At 40.8% G+C, this 15,558-nt stretch overlaps 1 protein-coding gene across 5 annotated transcripts in view; it reads left to right on the top strand.

Annotated features, from left to right (window-relative positions):
- The window catches only part of GOLGA4 (golgin A4), a 121,515-nt gene that overhangs the window by 10,598 nt on the left and 95,359 nt on the right, over positions 1-15,558 (top strand). For all 5 annotated transcript variants that reach the window (XM_047770164.1, XM_047770165.1, XM_047770166.1 and 2 more), the window contains exon 2: positions 10,668-10,757. In XM_047770164.1, coding sequence (XP_047626120.1) covers positions 10,668-10,757 — 90 coding nt within the window. The remainder of the gene's footprint in view (positions 1-10,667; positions 10,758-15,558) is intronic.

Here is a 15,558-nt window from a genome sequence, read left to right on the forward strand (position 1 = left end):
ATCCCACTCCCTTTTCTTCCCCCTCGGCAACCACAAGTCTGTTCTCCAAGTCCATGATTTTCTCTTCTGTGGAAAGGTTCATTTGTGCCATATTTTATTTATTTATTTATTTATTTAGTCTTTTTGCCGTTTCTTGGGCCACTCCCACGGCATATGGAGGTTCCCAGGCTAGGGGTTGAATCGGAGCTGTAGCCACCAGCCTATGCCAGAGCCAAAGCAATGCAGGATCCAAGCCGCATCTAAGACTTACACCACAGCTCAGGGCAACGCCGGATCCTTAACCCACTGAGCAAGGCCAGGGATCAAATCTGCAACCTCATGATTCCTAGTTGGATTCGTTAACCACTGAGCCACGACGGGAACTCCTTGTGCTGTATTTTAGTTTCCAGATATAAGTGATATCATGGTATTTGTCCTTCTCTTTCTGACTTACTTCACTCAGTATGAGAGTCTCCAGTTCCATCCATGTTGCTGCAAATGGCATTATGTTGTTCTTTTTTATGGCTGAATAGTATTCCATTGTGTATATATACCATATCTTCCTAATGCAATCCTCTGTTGATGGACATTTGGGTTGTTTCCCTGTCTTGGCTATTGTGAATAGTGCTGCAATGAACATGCGGGTGCATATGTCTTTTTTAAGGAAAGTTTTGTCTGGATATGTGCCCAAGAGTGGGATTGCGGGGTCATATGGTAGTTCTGTGTATAGTTTTCAAAGATACCTCCATACCATTCTCCATCGTGGTTGTACTAGCTTATATTCCCAACAACAGTGTGGGAGGGTTCCCTTTTTCCCATATGCCCTCCAGCATTTGTAATTTGTGGACTTATTAATGATGGCCATTCTGACTGGTGGAGGTGGTATCTCATAGTAGTTGTGATTTGCATTTCTCTAATAATCAGTGATATTGAGCATTTTTTTCATGTGCTTATTGGCCATCTGTATATCTGCCTTGGAGAAATGTCTATTCAGGTCTTTTCAGTTGGGTTGTTGGTTTTTTTGCTGTTGTTTCTTTTTTGCTGTTTTTTGCATGCCGTTGTGTAAGTTGTTTGTATATTTTAAAGATTAAGCCCTTGTCCGTTGCGTCATTTGAAACTATTTTCTCCCATTCTCTAAGTTGTCTCTTTGGTTTCCTTTGCTGTGCAAATTTTGTCAGTTTGATGAGGTCCCATTGGTTTATTTTTGCTCTTATTCCTGTTGCTTTGGGAGACTGACCTGAGGAAACATTTGTAAGGTTGATGTCAGAGAATGTTTTGCCTATGTTCTCTTCCAGGAGTTGGATGGTGTCTTGTCTTACATTTAAGTCTTTAAGCCATTTTGAGTTTATTTTCGTGCATGGTGTGAGGGTGTCATTGATTTGCATGCAGCTGTCCAGGTTTCCCAGCAATATTTGTGGAAAAGACTGTCTTTTTCCCATTTTATGTTCTTGCCTCCCTTGTCGAAGATTAATTGACCATAGGTGTCTGGGTTTGTTCCTGCGTTCATTATTCTGTTCCATTTTTCCGTATGTCTGTTTTGGTACCAGTACCACACTGTCTTGATTATTCTGGCTAGACTCAGCAAGAAGAGGAGGGAAAAAAATCCAAATAAAATAAGAAATGAAAAATGAGAAGTCACAACGGATACTACAGAAATACAAAAAAACCATGAGAGAGTACTGTGAACAATTGTACGCTAACAAATTTGACAACCTAGAAGAAATGGACAACTTTCTAGAGACTTACAGCCTGCCAAAACTGAATCAAGTAGAAATAGATCAACTGAACAGACTGATTGCTAGAAATAAAATTGAATATGTCATAAAAACAGTCCCTAGAAATAAAAGTCCAGGACCAAGTGGCTTCACAGGCAAATTCTACCAAACACACAAAGAGGAACTTATACCCATCCTCCTTAAACTTTTTCAAAAGGTTGAAGAAGAAGGAATACTCCCAAAGACCATCTATGATGCCACCATCACCCTAATTCCAAACCCGACAAAGATACCACCAAAAAAAAAAGAAAACTAGGGGACTGGGCAAGATGGCGGAAGAGTAGGGGGACACACTCGCCCTCTGCCACAAACACAACAAAAAAACCCACATCTACAGGATAAACGACTCGCACAGAACAGCAACCAATTGCTGGCAGAAGAACCTAAACTCCAATAATGGCAAGAATCTCGTGACATTACTAGGTAAAACAAGAGAAAAGAGGAGAGTGAGAGAAGGTGAATCCAAGCTGGATGGGCGCTCCCGAAAGGGAACTGTGGAGGAGAAAGGGATCCCACACCCTGAAAAGTTACTTACTTGACGGAAAGATAAACTGAACTGGAGGAATCTCCAAATACAGAGAAGAGTGTAGCAATAAGTTGGAATTCTGAAAAGCAGAGCGAGAACCGAACAAATAATCTGAACTACTGGCACAGTCACCAAAAATTGAGACGCTTGGGTGGGGGCTGGGCACTGAGACCTCGGCTCTGGAGGTTAGTCCCCGGGAAGGGGCTGGGGGGGCGGGGGTGGAGCGGAGACTGCTTGGGAGGTCTAGAAACTGGTCTGTCAGGTTTGACGGGGCAGAGTCTGCATGGGAGACTAGAAAGCAGAGTGTCGTAGGGGGGAGGGAGCAATACGCTAAGGGCGGGGAAGTGGAAAGCCACATCAGAGGGAACCTGGAAGAGCTGGATCTGTGCTAGTGTTGGGGAGGGAAGAGAAGAAGGGGTGGGCCCCCATAGAATACTCCCCATGCCACAGTGAGCTTACTTGCCCACCAGCTATCAGAAAGCTGTGCTTCCCAGTGCATCCCCCTTGCCACCCCTTACGCATGCGCCGGACCTGGGGCTGCCTGCCATCCAGAAGGGCTGGCCTCAACAACTGCCGGAAGCCTACCACCACAGGGGCTGTCCCTGCCCTGGCCTGTTTGCCCTTTGGAGGGGCTACACCCCCGCGGAGCAGCATCAAACACCACGAGCCCCCATGAAAAGGCCTGCAGCCCAGAAAAGCTAGAACAAGCTTGGCCGGGCTGCGAAAAGATCTGCCTACATTCTTGGACAGTCCTTCTGAGTAGGGCTGCCCTGGGGAAGAGCCTCTTGGGTTCGCAGCGGCCCAGCTAGCCGCTCCAGCCCTCGAGGGGTGCCGCATTCCCGCGGAACAGCTGCCCAGAACCGCCAGCCCCCTGCAAGAGCCCCTGCAGCCCAGAAAAGCTAGAACAAGCTTGGCCGGGCTGTGAAAAGATCTGCCTACATTCTCAGACAGTCCTTCTGAGTAGGGCTGCCCTGGGGAAGAGCCTCTTGTGTTCTCAGTGACCCAGATAGCTGCGCCAGCACTTGGGGAGTGCTGCAGTCCTGCGGAACAGCTGCCCAGCACCGCCAGCCCCCTGCAAGAGCCCCACAGCCCAAAAACACCAGAGCAAGCTCTGCCCGGCCGAGTGAAATCTGCTCCCATCGTGCTGTGGACCTCCCAGTCCTGTCTGCCCTCAGGAAGTCTTCCTTTGCTTCAGAGAGACCCTGTCAGCCCCACCCACCCTCCAGAAAAGCCACACTGCCTCAAAGAAGATTGACCAACAACGCCAGCCCTCAGGAAACATTCTATGGCAGTGACAAGGCAAACACTGCCCGGCCACGGAGAATACAACTCCACCAGGAAAAGGAAAACAACAAGCAAGATGAAGCTGAGAAACCACCCCCAGTTAAACCAACAGGAGAACTCACCTAAAGCAGTCAACAATGAAGCAAATCTCTGTAGTCTGAAAGACCTAGAGTTTAAAAGAGAAATAGTGAAAATACTGAAGGAATTAAGAAAAGATATGAACAGTAATGCAGACACCCTCAGAAAGGAACTAGAAAATATAAGGAGGAGCCAAGAAAAACTAGAAAATTCATCTGCAGAGATACAAACTGAACTAAGGGCAGTAAAAACCAGAATGAATAATGCAGAAGAACCAATCAGTGATGTGGAGGATAGAATAATGAAAGTCACCCAGTCAGGTCAGCAGATGGAAAACCAGATGAAAAAACATGAAAGCAATATAAGAGACCTATGGGATAATATAAAGCAGGCCAGTCTACACATATGAGGAATTCCAGAAGGAGTAGAAAAAGACAAGGGGATGGAAAATATATTTGAAGAAATTATCGCTGGAAACTTCCCAAATCTAAAGGATACTGAGTTCAAGATACAGGAAGCACAGAGGGCCCCAAACAAATTGAACCCAAATAGACCCACACCAAGACACATTATAATAAAAATGGCAAAAGTTAGTGATAAAGAGAGGATCCTAAAGGCAGCAAGAGAGAAGCAGAATGTTACCTACAAGGGAACCCCCATAAGGTTATCAGCTGATTTCTCTACAGAAACACTACAGGCAAGGAGGGAATGGCAAGAGATATTTAAAGTGCTAAAAGGAAAAAATATGCAACCTAGAATACTCTATCCAGCAAGAATATCATTTAAAATAGAAGGAGAAATAAAATTTTTTTCCAACAAACAAAAGCTAAAAGAATACAGCAATACAAAACCCAGGCTAAAAGGAATACTGAAAGGGCTTCTCTAAACCAAAAAGAAAGGGAGGAAAAAGAAAAAAAAAAGAAGAAAAAAAAAAAGAAGAGGAAGAACTAGGATTGAGGAAACCACAATCAGAGAGCAGTCACTGAAATAAGCCAGCATACAGATTTAATCATGAACATGCTTCAAACAAAATAAAATTAAAAAGACAAAAGAATCATCAAAATCATAAAATGTGGGCAAGGGAAGTAAGGAAATAACTATACCCTTTTTTTGTTTGTTTGTTTCTCTTAATATAGTAATGAAGTGTTTGAACCTACAGGACCATCAGGCTAAAACACGCAATTATAGGAAGGGGTCAGCATCCTTAAAAACAGGGCAACCACAAGCCAAAACCAAACATTGAATTCGCAAAAAATGAAAAAAACAAAACAAAACAAAACACTCAAGCAGATAATAACCAGAGACCATCCAGCCAAAAAAAGAAAGGAAGAATGGAGAACCATAGAATCAACTGGAACACGAGGTTCAAAATGGCAATAAATAATCATCCAGCAATTATCACCTTAAATGTCAAAGGACTGAATGCCCCAATCAAAAGACACAGAGTGGCTGAGTGGATAAAAAGGCAAAAACCTTCAATATGCTGCCTACAAGAAACTCACCTTAGGACAAAGGATACATATAGATTGAAAGTGAAGGGGTGGGAAAAAATATTTCACGCCAATAGACATGAAAGGAAAGCAGGAGTTTGCAATACTCATATCAGACAAAACAGACTCTGAAACAAAAGACATAAAGAAAGACAAAGAAGGACATTATTAATGATTAAGAGATCCATCCAAGGAGAGGATGTTACTATCATCAATATATAATGCCCCAAATACAGGAGCACCCAGATACATACAACAAATATTAGCAGACATAAAGGGAGAAATTGATGGGAATACAATCATAGTAGGAGACTTTAATACCCCACTCACACCAGTGGACAGATCCTCTAGGCAGAAAACCAATAAAGCAACAGAGATCCTAAAGGAAACAATAGAAAAGTCAGACTTAATTGGTATCTTCAGGACACTACATCCAAAAAAATCAGAATACACATTCTTCTCAAATGCACATGGAACATTCTCAAGAATCGACCGCATATTGGGACACAAAGCTAACCTCAACAAATTTAGGAGCATAGAAATTATCTCAAGTATCTTCTCGGACCACAATGCCATGAAATTAGAAATCAACCATGGGAAAAGGAAAGAGAAAAAACCTACTACATGGAGACTAAACAACATGCTACTAAAAAACCAATGGGTCAATGAGGAAATCAAGAAGGAAATTAAAAACTACCTTGAAACAAATGATAATGAAGACACAACCTCTCAAAATCTATGGGATGCTGCAAAAGCAGTGCTCAGAGGGAAATTTATAGCAATACACGCCTTTCTCAAAAAAGAAGATCCCAAATGGACAACTTAACCCTCCACCTAAATGAATTAGAAAAAGAAGAACAAAAAAGTCCTAAAGTCAGCAGATGGAAGGAAATTATAAAGATCAAAGAAGAAATCAATAAAATAGAGACTCAAAAAACAATAGAGAAAATTAATAAAACCAAGAGCTGGTTCTTTGAAAAGGTAAACAAAATTGACAAACCCCTGGCCAGACTCACTAAAAAGAGGAGAGAAAGAACCCAAATAACCAAAATTATAAATGAAAAAGGAGAAATCACAACGGATACTGCAGAAATACGAAAACCTGTAAGAAAATACTATGAACAACTGTATGCCAACAAATTTGACAATCTGGAAGAAATGGACAATTTTCTAGAATCTTACAGCCTGCCAAAACTGAATCAAGAAGAAACAGACCAACTGAGCAGACCAATCACTAGAAATGAAATTATAGATGTCATAAAAACACTCCCTACAAATAAAATTCCAGGACCAGATGGCTTCACAGGCGAATTCTATCAAACATATAAAGAGGAATTGGTGCCCATCCTCCTTAAACTCTTTCAAAAGGTTGGGGAAGAAGGAATACTCCCAAAGACATTCTATGATGCCACCATCACCCTCATTCCAAAACCAGACAAAGATACCACCAAAAAAGAAAACTATCGGCCAATATCTATGATGAATATAGATGCAAAAATTCTCAACAAAATCTTAGCCAACCGAATCCAACAACATACCAAAAAAATTATACACCATGACCAGGTAGGGTTCATCCCAGGTTCACAAGGATGGTTCAACATACACAAATCAATCAACGTCATACACCACATTAACAAAAGAAAAGTCAAAAATCATATGATCATCTCAATAGATCCAGAAAAAGCATTTGACAAAGTCCAACCTCCATTCACGATCAAGACCCTCGCCAAGGTGGGTATAGAGGGAACATTCCTGAAGATAATCAAAGCTATTTATGATAAACCCAGAGCAAATATAATACTCAATGGGGAAAAACTGAAAGCCTTCTCACTCAAATCTGGAACAAGACAGGGATGCCCACTCTCACCACTGCTCTTCAACATAGTTTTGGAAGTCCTAGCCACAGCAATTAGACAAACAAAAGAAATAAAAGGCATCCATATAGGAAGAGAAGAGATCAAACTCACTGTATGCAGATGACATGATACTATACATAGAAAACCCTAAGGACTCAACCCCAAAACTACTTGAACTGATTAATAAATTCAGCAAAGTAGCAGGATATAAGATTAACATTCAGAAGTCAGTTGCATTTCTGTATACCAGCAATGAAACATTAGAAAAGGAATACAAAAATACGATACCTTTTAAAATTGCACCTCACAAAAATCAAATACCTCGGAATACACCTGACTAAGGAGGTAAAGGACCTATATGCTGAGAACTAGAAAACTTTAATCAAAGAAATCAAAGAAGATGTAAAGAAATGGAAAGATATTCCATGTTCCTGGATTGGGAAACTCAATATTGTAAAAATGGCCATACTGCCCAAAGCAATCTACAGATTCAATGCAATCCCTATCAGCTTACCCATGACATTTTTCACAGAAGTAGAACAAACAATCCAAACATTTATATGGAACAACGAAAGACCCAGAATCGCCAAAGCAATCCTGAGAAACAAAAACCAAGCAGGAGGCATCACTCTCCCAGACTTCAAGAAATACTACAAAGCCACAGTCATCAAAACAGTGTGGTACTGGTATCAAAACAGACAGACCAATGGAACAGAATAGAGAATCCGGAAATAAACCCTGACACCTATGGTCAATTAATCTTTGACAAGGGAGGCAAGAACATCAAATGGGAAAAACAAAGTCTATTCAGCAAGCATTGCTGGGAAACCTGGACAGCTTCATGCAAAGCAATGAAACTAGAACACACCCTCACACCATGCACAAAAATAAACTCCAAATGGCTGAAAGACTTAAATATAAGACAGGACACCATCAAACTCCTAGAAGAGAACATAGGCAAAACACTCTTTGACATCAACATCATGAATATTTTCTCAGGTCAGTCTCCCAAAGCAATCGAAATAAGAGCAAAAATAAACCCATGGGACCTCATCAAACTGAAAAGCTTTTGCACAGCAAAGGAAACCCAAAAGAAAACAAAAAGACAACTTACAGAATGGGAGAAGATAGTTTCAAATGATGCAACCGACAAGGGCTTAATCTCTAGAATATATAAGCAACTTATACAACCCAACAGCAAAAAAGCCAATCAATCAATGGAAAAATGGGCAAAAGACCTGAATAGACTGTTCTCCAAGGAAGATATACAGATGGCCAACAAACACATGAAAAAATGCTCAACATCGCTGATTATAAGAGAAATGCAAATCAAAACTACCATGAGATACCACCTCCACCAGTCAGAATGGCCATCATTAATAAGTCCACAAAAAGCAAGTGCTGGAGGGGCTGTGGAGAAAAGGGAACCCTCCTGCACTGTTGGTGGGAATGTAAACTGTGTATAGCCACTATGGAGAACAGTTTGGAGATACCTTAGAAATCTATACATAGAACTTCCATATGACCCCGCAATCCCACTCTTGGGCATCTATCCAGACAAAACTCTACTTAAAAGAGACACATGCACCCGCATGTTCATTGCAGCCCTATTCACAATAGCCAAGACAGGGAAACAACCCAAATGTCCATAGACAGAGGATTGGATTCGGAAGATGTGGTATATATACACAATGGAATTCTACTCAGCCATAAAAAAGAATGACATCATGCCATTTGCAGCAACATGGATGGAACTGGAGACTCTCATACTGAGTGAAATGAGTCAGAAAGACAAAGACAAATACCATATGATATCACTTATAACCGGAATCTAATATCCAGCACAAATGAACATCTCCTTAGAAAAGAAAATCATGGACTTGGAGAAGAGACTTGTGGCTGCCTGATGGGAGAGGGAGGGAGTGGGAGGGATCGGGAGCTTGGGGTTATCAGGTACAACTTAGAATAGATTTACCAGGAGATCCTGCTGAGTAGCATTGAGAACTATGTCTAGATACTCATACTGCAACAGAAGAAAGGGTGGGGAAAAAATGTATACATGTAAGAATAACTTGACCCCCATGCTGTACAGCGGGAAAAAGTAAAATAAAAAAAAAAGTTAAAGAGAGGAAATGAGGGAAAAAAAAACTATAGGGCAATATCTTTGATAAATATAGATGTGAAAATTCTCAACAAAATTTTAGCCATCCGAATCCAACAACATATCAAAAGGATCATATACCACAACCAGGTGGGGTTCATCCCAGGTTCACAAGGATGGTTCAATATACGCAAATCAATCAACGTCGTACACCATATTAACAAAAGAAAAGTCAAAAACCACATGATCATCTCAATAGATGCAGAAAAAGCATCTGACAAAGTCCAACATCCTTTCATGATCAAAACTCTTACTAAAGTGGATACAGAGGGAACATATCTTAACATAACCAAAGCCATTTATGACAAACCCACAGCAAATATAACCCTCAATGGAGAAAAGCTGAAAGCCCTCCCACTAAAATCTGGCACAAGACAAGGATGCCTACTCTCACCACTGTTGTTCAGCATAGTATTGGAAGTCCCAGCCACAGCAATCAGACAAACAAAAGAAATAAAAGGCATCCAGATAGGAAGAGCAGAGGGAAAACTGTCACTGTATGCAGATGACGTGATACTATATATAGAAAACCCCAGGGACTCAACCCCAAAACTACCTAAACTCATCAACAAATTCAGCAAAATAGCAGAATTTAAGATTAACATTCAGAAATCAGTCGCATTTCTGAATATTAGGGATACAAAAGTATAATACCTTTGAAAATTTCCATCGTGGTACAGTGTAAATGAATCTGACTAGGAACCATGAGGTTGCAGATTCATTCCCTGGCCTTGCTCAGTGGGTTGGGGATCTGGCATTGCCATGAGCTGTGGTGTAAGTCACAGATGGGGCTCAGATCTGGCGTTACTGTGGCGTAGGCTGGCAGCTGTATCTTTGTATCTCCGATTAGACCCCTAGCCTGGGAACCTCCGTATGCCGCAAGTGCGGCCCTCAAAAGACAAAAGACCAAAAAAAAAAAAAAAAGTACATTTGGATTCTTAATCCATTGCACGATGATGGGAACTCCTGGAATATTTCTTTTTTGGCCACCCCTCGGCATAGGGAGTTCCTGGGCCAGGGATTAGACCCAGGTTGCTTTTGCAATCTATGCCACAGCTGTGGCAATGCCAGATCCTTTAACCCACCTGTGCCAGGCTGGGGATTGAACCTATGTCCTCGCACTGCAGAGATGCTGCCAATCCCATTGCACCACAGTGGAAACTCCTGGAATATTTTTGATTTATAGGCAAATTGCAAAGATAGTGCAGAGAATTTCATATACCCTTCACCTGGTTTTAATTTCCCCTAATATCTTATGTTACCATAACAACCTTATTTTATTTACGAGGACATGTAGCTCTCAAAAAGTTAATTTAGCTAAGATCATAGTTCTAGTTGGTTGGCAGATAGCCTAGGGTTTACTAGTTGATTATGTTTTAATTATCTTTTTCTGTTTTTCATGTATTTGCTCTTTACCTTCCTTTCACTGGGTTCCGTGGACATGAACTGTGAGAAGGACTACCTAGTACATAGTGCACTAATCAATTTCTAATATGTGCAATAATTTTTTTAACCTAGGCTTCCTCCAATTCTTCAACACCAACAAGAACCAGGAGCAGGACTTCTTCATTTACAGAGCAACTTGATGAAGGTACACCCAATCGAGAGGTCAGTTTGGAATTTCTTCAATAAAGCTCTTATTAATGGCCTATTAATTTAAATGTAGGGCTGCTCTTGATAGCAAAATGGGAAATTATTTTGACAGGTTAATGATTTAATTCCTAGGTGTTGGTTTTTTAGTAACATAATTATTGGTTTTTTTTTTTTTGCAGTTAGTAGTTTTGCTTTTGTAAAGTGTGTTTTCTTTGAGCATTTTAATTTGAGAGCCTAATATACTTTGCCTTTAATGTTTGAGATATTTAACAATTTGATTTGATAACAATTTGTTCAACATAGCATTATGTAGGGAAAAGTCTTATATTTTCAGTCTGGAGATTGGAAACTTAAGTAACTACAAATTCCGTGTGACCTGCAGTTGGCATCATAACTCAGATTTTTTTCAACTTTTTTTTTTGTTTCTGTCAACGATTATAGGAGTCATGCAAATACAGAAAAGGGGGTAAAACAAATTCACAAATCATTGAGTTATTACAAAGTGAACCCCCATGTAACCACCCCCCAGATCAAGAAAAGGAATGCTGCCAGCTGTGTAGTACTGCCTCCCTCTCCACAAGAGTACCATCATCCTGACTCTGATGAGTTTGCTTCCCCCCCCTTTTTTTCCCTAATAGTATCGCTTACATATGATTTCTGTTATAAGAAATTACAGTTAAACATTTGGATTTGTCTCCAGTTTTTGGCTGTTATAAATTATGCCGCTGTGAACATTACTGTACATTTCTTTTGCTGCACATGTATCTGTGTTTCTTTTGCTATATGCATAGGAGTAGAATCACTGGGTTAAAGGGTATACATAATTTTAACTCTTTAGAAGATAATTCTCATTGTTTTTGAGAATAGTTATAGAAGTTTACCTTCCTATTAGGAGTTTATGAAAGCTGTTGTTGCTCTGTTTCCTTGCTAATCTTTAATTTCAGCCATTCCGATGGGTGTGTAATGTTCTGTTACTGTAGTTTTAATTTGCGTTTCTCTAATGACTTTTAAGATGGAGTGGTTTTCATCAGTGTATTGTGTATTGATAACTGCTTTTGTGAAGTACTTACTTGAGTCTCTTGATCATTTTTGTATTGGTTTGTCCTTTATTGTCTTGTAGGAATTCTTTTTATATTGTGTGGATAGGAGTTTTTTTATTGGATATATGCCTTGCAGATATCTGCTTCCACTTTGCCACTTGCCTTTTACTCTCTAAATGGTGTTCTTTGATGAGCAAAAGTTCTTAGTTTTAATGAACTTCAATTTATCAGTATTTAATTTATGGCTAGTATTTTTTTGTTTCTTATTAAAGTATTTTTTTCTTACTCTGAGAATATTTTCTTCTCTTATCCTGTTTTATTTTTTGCATTTGGATTTATACTCTGTTTGGAAATGATTTTTTTTCAGTATAGTGTGAGGTAGAGATCATTTCACCACACCCCCTCCCCTCATGGTTATCCAGTTGTTCCTTTCTTTCCACACTGCTCTACTTGGCTACCTGTTTTTCAGAAATTGAGTGTCCCTGTTTGGTTGGATTTGTTTCTGGGCTCTCTTTTCTGCTTTGTCTTTGATCTGATACCACACTGTCTTCATAACTATAATTTTATATTAAATCTTACCCCCCAGTAGAGCAGCTCTTCCCTGTCTTAGTTTTAAACCCAGAATTCCCTAGTTCGGGTGGCTTAAGCAGTAGACATTTATTTCTTCCAGTTCTGGAGGCTCAGCAGTCCAAGATCAAGTTGGCAACAGATTCAGTATCTGGTGAGGGCCCTCTTCCTGGTTTGCACACAGCTGTCTTCTTACTGTTTTGCTAGCATGGCCTTACTTAGGTGTATGCAGCTCAGAAGAGAGGGAGGAGTGAGAGGATTGGAGAGGCAGCTCTCTTGTCTTTTTATAAGGTTACTAACCCCATCATGAGTTCTCTACCTCTCTACCTCATTGAGTTCTGCATACCTCCCTAAGACTCTTCCTCCAAATAGCATCATCAAATATCATTGGGGTTAAGGGCTTTAACATACGAGTTTGGGTGGCAAACAGACATTCAGTCCATAGCACTCACCTAGTTGTTCTTGAATGTCCTGGTTATTCTTATTCCTTTCTGTATAAATTCCATGTAAATTTTAGAATCAGATTTTTGAGTCTTAAAAACAAGCTCAAAAGGAAATAAAGTACAACACTGACAGCAAAAAAACAAACCTGGAGTTCCCATCATGGCTCAGTGGAAGCAAATCTGACTAGTACCCATGAGGATTCAGGTTCGATCCCTGGCCTCAATCAGTGGGTTAAGGATCCAGCATTTTAGTGAGCTGTGGTGTAGATCTCAGACATGGCTTGGATCTGGTGTTGCTGTGGCTGTGGTATAGACCAGCGGCTGCAGCTCTGATTCAGCACCTAGCCTGGGAACCTCCATATGCTGCGGGTGCAGCCTTAAAAAAACCAAAAAAAAAAAAAAAAAAAACCAAAACCAAAAATCAAAAAACAAAAACCTATACATTTGAATGGGATTGCATCACTTCCCATGTTCCCTTTCCCCCAATCCTGGATAACTACTAATTTGCTTACCCGCTATATGGATTTACCTATTCTAGATATTTCACATAAATGGAATCATACAAATATATGATTTTTTTGCATCTGGCCTCTTTCACTTAATATAATGTTTTCAAGGTTCACTTATATTGCGGCATGTGTCACTACCTCTTTTTTTTTTTTGGCTTTTTAGGGCCACATCTGCAGCATCTGGAAGTTCCCAGGCTAGGGGTTGAATCAGAGCTGCAGCTGCCAGCCAGATCCGAGCCGTATCTGTGACCTGTGCCTTATCCTTAACCCACTGAGGGAGGCCAGGGATTTAACCGTCTTCCTCATGGCTTAACCCGCTGAGTCACAACGGGAACTCCCTACTTGATTCCTTTTTATAGCTGAATCTAGTGATTTTTCTAAGAGAATGAACATATGTTTATTTCTTTTGGAGTAAGTCCTGGGGTAGTAGACCAGAGAGACTAAAGAGAAGAGCATGAATTGTGGAGTCTTCAGAATTTGCTGGCTGAAGGATCTTTGAAGATTAACTTTTCAGTGACTCAGGTTTTCTCTGTGTAAAATGGGAATAGTAATGCCTTCCTTACCAGTAATATAGCACAGACCTCTCCTCCCGTGGTGCCCTGCCCATAGTAGGCGCTCGCTAAGTTGTCATTGGGGCAGCCATGGAAGATGGGAAGGGCTGCACGAGGGTAGGGAAATAGATGGACTGTTATGTAGATTAGGGCCCTGGGGATGTCCTCTCTCTGTCTTTACCTGCTGAACCATATGGTTCAAAGGAACTGTATTTTCACTTCCCCTCCTATCCTGGCTCTCTAGTTTGCTATCTTCTGGAGACACTTCCTCAGAGATTAGGGGCCAGTGTAGGCGTGTCCATTCTTATCCTAGAGACTCATCTGTTCAAAATTTTCTTGTTTTATTTATTTATTTATTAATTACAGCCACACCTGTGGCATATGAAGTTCCTAGGCTGGGGTTGAATCAAAGCTACCCTTGCCAGCCTACACCACAACTTGTGGCAATGCCAGATCTTTAACCCACTGAGCAAGGCCAGGGATTGAACCTGTGTCCTCACAGAAACTAGTTGGGCCCTTAACCCACTGAGCCACAATGGAAATTCCTGTTGTTATTATTATTATCTGCTTTTTAGGGCCACACCCATGGCATAGAAGTTCCCAGGCTAGGGGTTGAATTACAGCTGTAGCTGCCGGCCTACGCCATAGCCACAGCAACGCGAGATCTGAACCTCGTCTGCGACCTACACCATAGCTCATGGCAATGCCTGATCCTTAACCCACTGAGCGAGGCCAGGGGTTGAACCCGCATCCTCACGGATCCTAGTCGGGTTCGTTAACAGCTAAGCCATGAAGGGAACTCCTCCTCTTAATATTTTTATATTAAACTCCAGAAATCATATATATGGTTTTTTGGCTAAAAAATGATTGATGCATAGAAATAAACAGTTCTAGTTAATTGCTGGATTCTGTTGTAGATGTCTGTTCATATATACTATATGCTTTTTTGCTTCCGTACATGCAGAGAGTCAACCTAGAGTAGTAGAAGGATCACAGGATTATATCCCTTACCTGCTGTGTGGCTTTAAGCAATGTCCTTTAACTTCTCAGAGTCTCCACTTTCTCAGCTTTCCTCCTTTTTTTTCTTTTTTCTTTTTCCTTTTTTCTTTGTTGGCAGTCCTGAGGCATATGGAGTTCCTGGGGTAAGGGATCAGATCTGAGAATCATGTTACAGCTGTGGCAATGCAGTGCTGGATCCTTAACTCATGATGCTGGGATCGAACCTGGATTACAGCGCCACAGAGACGCCACTGATCCCATTGTGCCACAGCAGGAATTTCTACTTTCTCACCTTCCCATTATGGTAAAATGAACATCCACTCTCACAGGGTTCTTGGGAGGGCAAGTGAATTCACAAGTATGAAAATGCTCATAATTAGTGTATCACATGCAGAAGATCTTTTTTATGCAGAAAAGAAATGGCTTTTTCTCTTCTCACCTGCTCTCGAACAGTCAGACACTACATTTTATATTATGAATGACATTATAGGGAAAGAAATAACGAAGCACCGGGCTGCTTTGGACTGGAAGGCTTTCCCTAACTTCAAGAAAGATGTCCCTTTTCTATTTTCTTAATCTGAGATGTTTTTCAAAAACAGAATGCTGCCTCTTACCTTGGTAGTTATCTTTGTATTTGCAAGTTAGTTTTTACTATTCCATGCGATGATCCCTAACAGGGATTCTTGATACTCTCAGCTTTTGACAAT

The sequence above is a fragment of the Phacochoerus africanus genome, chromosome 1 (assembly GCF_016906955.1).
Source record: "Phacochoerus africanus isolate WHEZ1 chromosome 1, ROS_Pafr_v1, whole genome shotgun sequence".
NCBI classification, from domain to species: domain Eukaryota; kingdom Metazoa; phylum Chordata; class Mammalia; order Artiodactyla; family Suidae; genus Phacochoerus; species Phacochoerus africanus.